Source organism: Aethalodelphis obliquidens, unplaced genomic scaffold (genome assembly GCF_003676395.1).
Source record: "Aethalodelphis obliquidens isolate GAN/ISIS:26980383/991018 unplaced genomic scaffold, ASM367639v1 scaffold8, whole genome shotgun sequence".
Classification (NCBI taxonomy): Eukaryota; Metazoa; Chordata; class Mammalia; order Artiodactyla; family Delphinidae; genus Aethalodelphis; species Aethalodelphis obliquidens.
The window spans coordinates 49,010,526-49,016,525 of record NW_020837952.1 but is presented as its reverse complement, the minus strand read 5'-3'; the positions used below and the strand labels follow the sequence as shown (position 1 = coordinate 49,016,525).

Below are 6,000 nucleotides of genomic sequence, written 5' to 3'. Positions count from 1 at the left end.
TTTCCCTAGAATACCTAATAAAGTTGCCAGGGGTTCACAGTGTGAGGGTTAGGGTAAGAGCCCAATCTGTTCCAAACAGGCCAAGATGACACCCCTAGTGCATCCTATCCTCCCAAAAAGGTAATAACTAATTTCTTCTCTATTTATCAGAACCGCTGGCAATGAAAATGTAAAACATCCATGACCAATGTAACAGCAAAAAGGCTTTGTGAGCAGAAGTGGAGGAACCACTGAAAAGGGAAGCATTAAAGACAAAACAAAACACAGATTTTAAGCAATCCACTAAAGTGCCATGTCGTCAAAAGTTCTATTACGTAAGATGAAGTGTACTTGCTACATTTTCCATTAGAATAACATAAAATACTCATGTTACCCCAACTCATATGTTCAATTTATCAACCATTTTGCATTACCTGTGCCTCTGTAACCTTTCATCAGTTGCAAATAATTAATCTTCGCTTTAATCCAGCATACAGAGAACAAGCCATCTCAAACTTCTACTTCCTGTTTGTCTTTCTCACATTAGGAACATTTGTCTTTCTTAAGTTAAATAACTGCACATTCTCCTCATCTTTTTTTTTTTTTTTTTTTGCGGTACGCAGGCCTCTCACTGTTATGGCCTCTCCCGTTGCAGAGCACAGGCTCTGGACGCGCAGGCTCAGTGGCTATGGCTCACGGGCCCAGCTGCTCCGCGGCATGTGGGATCTTCCCGGACCGGGGCATGAACCCGCGTCCCCTGCGTCGGCAGGCAGACTCTCAACCACTGCGCCACCAGGGAAGCCCCTCTCCTCATCTTTTAACTGAACTTTTCTAGTTCCGTTAACTAAAATTTTCTGTCAGTACCTATTTAAGAGAAATAAATGAATGATTTTCCAACCCACTGTTTAACCCCTGCTCAAAGAGCTTTACAGTGAAAAGGCTATCTGACCGACAATGATGTTTGTAATAAATGAATAATGGATCTCACTGAATCCACGGGGGTAGCATTAAGGTAAATCGTTCTTCCGAGGCATTATATAGCTTTAAAGCATACAGTGCATCTTCCAAAATTGAGCCAATTCCTCGGTGTTTCTCAATGTTTTCTCTTCACGTTCTTGGAGACCCTGGACAATGTAATTTCAGTTTATAACAAAAATGCATATTCACTAAATATTTCACTTTCAATGAAGAGCAAAATTAGAATCTCCTAAATCCAAACAACTTTTCCTGATGCTGCCTGCCTGATAACTAGAGTTGACTGTTAATTAACTACAGAAAAAGAAGGCAGTGATAAAAATAATCCCTACTGATTTGTGCTTTTGAATTATATGTACTCACATATGACAACCAACCTACCTAAATGTTTGGCTCAGTCTATGAAAATATCAAGACTGGTTTGACTTTTCAGAACACATACTAACAGATATAAGATGCTATCTCTAATAATATCCTGGGTGACAAGAAAAAAGCAGCATGGAATTTATACCTTGTAAGCAACCCACAGAACAGACAATATATGTATGGATATATAAGAATTGTTCATTGTGCTTCTACAGTAAGGAATTCCTGCCTCCCAGGATGACTATGAGGAACATCACTACTGATTTACACTTAGGAAAGCACTTTACAAATGTATAACTAAAAATCCTAAGTATGGCAGTTAGGGCTCCCTGTCACATAGGAAGGGAAGTGCAATTATTTTGATTATGTTTAACATATATGCAGTTCCCTAACTTCATCTTTGAGTCTTGTCCTACAATCCACAGGTTCCAACTGGTAGTGCCCAAGGCAGGTCAATGAAGGCTCTGTGGTGGTAAAGGGGTTCTAAACCTGGGTGTTTCTTGCTGGACACACTGGGAATTCAGGAAAAGGGATACAGACCACATACAACTGGAGGCTGAAAGCAACTGGAAGTAGGGAATAAAAAGGAATATTAAAGAGAAACACATGGAAAAAAAAAACCTTCTACACTAGAGTTGCTGTAGTTTAAAAACTTGTATCACTCAGGCAAATAAGGAAAACAAGAGTAGTTGCTATTCTATCAGAACAAAAGCCTCTTGGTCCCCCCGCTTCTAAGTTACACACCAAAGGCTGATGATTTGTCTAGGCAAACTCCTTCCTCCAATCCCTCAGATAATGAGTCAAAAAGCTTCTCTACCACTCCTCCCATCTCCCCAACATCCTCCCCAAACCTATACCCTTAAAAGTCACTGCATCTGATGCTTTATCAATGAGCAGCATTAAATCTCCAATTCCCTTTCACAGCAAAGGACAACATGAAAAGACACACCTGCATCTGTGTGAAAATCTGAGCTTTCTGGCACTCTTCCAAACTGGGCCCAAATGCAGCCATCACGTGCTCCTCTGTTCCAATCATCTGCACAATTTCCTGGTCACTCTCAACACCCATGGCCTAGGAAGGAAAGAAAAGATAGAATGAGTGTTGGCTTTGTGTTAACTCACTGACATTTGCTTATGCTAATTTGGCATTGTTTGTGGGTATTACTTCTAAGCAAAAGCTAGCTCTTTTCTCAGAAACGGTGCCACCTGGCATTGGCAGCCATAGCCCAAGCTGCAGAAGAACCTGAAACAGAAATTTTGATTAGGAAGAGGAAAACAAACATTCTCAAGCACTTTTTGTATGTGTACTGTCTTCTATAATTTAAAGTATCCTATGATTTTCATCATGAGAAAGAAGTAGGGAGGTATAGTGGAGACACTGGTCACAGTTAAAGGCAAACTGAAAAAAAAACCAAAACAACAGGCAAAGAGCAGTAAATCAGAAAATATGCATGGCTGAAAATAAACAGAACCCCGGTTAGTTCTGCCACAAGATTAATTTCTCTGAGAACTGTCAAATCATGCACCTTCAGGCTAAAAGAATTTTTCTTAACGGATGTTTTACTTCACTATTCTAGAGATATCAAGCTCTACTTGATGCAGGTTTTTAAAGAGATTTTTATAAAACCAAGAACACACTTAGGTTTAAGAAACCCACTTATCTTTTTTTTTTTTTTCTGCGGTACACGGGCCTCTCACTGTTGTGGCCTCTCCCGTTGCAGAGCACAGGCTCCGGACGCGCAGGCTCAGCGGCCATGGCTCACGGGCCCAGCCGCTCCGCGGCATGTGGGATCTTCCCGGACCGGGGCACGAACCCGTGTCCCGTGCATTGGCAGGAGGACTCTCAACCACTGCGCCACCAGGGAAGCCCAAACCCACTTATCTTTAAGTGTTTCAAGGTGGCAGCCGGCAACGCAGGTCTTTGTAGATTCCATATGGTACTAAGGCTTACTCCTTCACACATTTGCCTGGCATTCTGCCGTATCAAGAAATACAGCATAATCTCAGTAAACCTCTCTTGGCAGAGGAGTGAAGGGGAAAGTTATGTTTGCAATAGAATTCTTCCTTTAGCTACACAGAGAAAAGAGAACCAGGGGTACTTGTCTAGTTAAACTTTAATGATCTAGTTCTCAGTTCTTCTCCACACACGAGAGAGAGAGAGAAGGAAAAAGGAATTTTGAGTCCGATGCAGAACATGGAGAACATGAACCTGAGTACAACAGAAAGGGAACCTCTCCAAAGCCAAGAGAGAATGTCAACAACAGGCGTGACAACCGCTATAACACGTCACCTCCTCCACCCCAGTTTCTTCATTTGTCACGACAGGGCACAACCAGGCCCCTTCCAGCTCAACATTCTACAGCTCTACATTTGAATTTCAGTAGTCTGTATCTTAAAATTCGATTTGGATACCTCAGGACCAGATGTAAGCTTATTTAAAGTTTTGAAGCTTTGGGGGGCAGTTAAATAGATGCTATGTCCCTTTCAGGCCAACTGTGATGGTTTTGAAAATGTTCACGAATTCTTTGACACTCCCTTCAAAAGGTAAAGACTAATTCTCCTCCCCGTGAGTGTGGGCTAAACTTAATGACTCATTTATACAGAAAAGGTGGAAAAGACTGCATGACTCTGGAGTCTCGGTCATGGAAGGCACTGCCGCTTCCTGCTGGCTCCCTTGTGGCAGCCGGCAGCCATGTCATGGAGACACTCAAGCATCCATGGAAGGTCCAGTGGTGAGGAGCAGAGGCTCTTACCCCGATGGTGAGCCACCCTGTAGCTCCAATCATCCGGCCTTCAGACCACTGTAGCCCTGGCTGACACCTCGACTCATGAACGACCCTGAGCCAGAAGCACTCAGCCAAGCAATGCCCTAACCCCTCACCAACAGAGACTCTGCTGTAATTTGTTATTCAGCACAGATAACTAATAGACCAACTTTGGGAATTAAATCTACTGAACTTAAAAAAATATATTTTAAGTGTATAACTTGTTTTGTTCAAAAAAAGTTTTGTTTAGTGAACAAATAAAGAAGTTCTGAGGGTACAGATCTCTTTTTTGTATGTTAATTTTCATGTTTTCTTAATCTCTGATATGATATACTTATTCAAATGGACACTAGACACCAACTCCAAAAATTACACAAATTCATTAAGACATTTAGTCTTTCATGGATTAAAGAAGAAAGCAATCCTAAAAAATTATCAGTTCTAATTTTTAAACAAATGAAAACAAACAACAAAAAACTGGATTATCCTTTGACCAAACACACTGAGTTGCAGCTACTCCAATGGTGATGGCGTATCTGTAGAACCATCTGCACTTCCTCCTTGGTCTGCCAAGTAGCCACTCAGAAACATCAGATGAGAATACTTCTCTGTGAAAAGCTAAATAGAATATAAGTTAATTTTTACTTGTCAATCTCTCAAAATAATGTTATATGGGTTTCAATGGAACCAAAACATTTTTTTAAAAAATACTAAGGCAATAGTTTGCAGTCACCTTCTCTAAAACCTTTGATGTGAAACTTTGTAACTAATGCACCTCCCTTCTCAGAAGAAAGCCAGAACAATAAAAAGAGACCTATATAGCAGGGGTCCCCAATTCCCGGGCTGTGGACCGGTACCGGTCTTGACCTGTTAGGAACCGAGCCTCACAGCAGGAGGTGAGCGGCAGGCGAGCGAGCGAAGCTTCATCTGCCACCCCACATCACTCCCCATCGCTCGTATTACCGCCTGGACCATCCCCCCTGCCGCCCCATCCATGGAAAAACTGTCTTCCACGAAACTGGTCCCTGGTGCCAGAAAGGTTTGGGACTGCTGCTATACAGGACAGATGGCAAACCAAGCAGCAGGAAAAAGTCTCACTAAAACATAAATAGAATCCTAGAGTTGAAATGGCCGTGGCTTTCTGGTTGAGCCCCCTTTCTTTAGGCAAGTTAACATCTAAATCATCTGAATGCCACCTATATTAACTTAATACTGTTTAGTTCAGTAATCTCCAAGTAAAAAAGACTATATACTTGATTGCCTCTTTTGGTGTTTAATAATGAAAAAGTCCTTCCTTATTTGACATATGGATGGCCACTTCAAGTTGTCCTGATGCTGATCTAGGCAGTAATTTTATAATTGCACAGAACTCTCGAGTGGCCTAACGTGAATCTAAACAGACTGAGGCCTACCAAATATTTCTAAGTTATGAAGCAAAGATATGCCAAGCACACAGTAAATGACACCATATGTGCATAAAGAATGATCAGTGGCAAAGCTTTGCTCTAAAAGGCCTAAACTCTTCCTATAACAGATCACTGAAATACAGGGTGATAACTCAGTCAGGTTATCATCAACTGTGCTCCAGCTCCAAAGATGGAACTGACTTTATGACTGTTTAGCCTTGGGAAGTCACAGCTACAAATAAATGACATATTGCTATGGAAATGACAGCAAAATGCCCAACCAGTTTGCTTTACAGACATAATTCAGACATCTGAAAACCAGCTTTATATGGAACTCTTTGTACTCCAGATATCTGAAATCATTTCACCTAACTAATAAGTCAAAAGTGAATGCTGGAGAGGGTGTGGAGAAAAGGGAACACTCTTGCACTGCTGGTGGGAACGTGAATTGGTACAGCCACTATGGAGAACAGTATGGAGGTTCCTTAAAAAACTCCAAATAGAACTAC

At 41.5% G+C, this 6,000-nt stretch overlaps 1 protein-coding gene across 3 annotated transcripts in view; it reads right to left on the bottom strand.

Moving 5' to 3' along the window:
- POLR3B (RNA polymerase III subunit B) overlaps positions 1–6,000 on the bottom strand; it is a 115,929-nt gene that overhangs the window by 84,529 nt on the left and 25,400 nt on the right. For all 3 annotated transcript variants that reach the window (XM_027107434.1, XM_027107435.1, XM_027107436.1), the window contains exon 10: positions 2,270–2,392. In XM_027107434.1, coding sequence (XP_026963235.1) covers positions 2,270–2,392 — 123 coding nt within the window. The remainder of the gene's footprint in view (positions 1–2,269; positions 2,393–6,000) is intronic.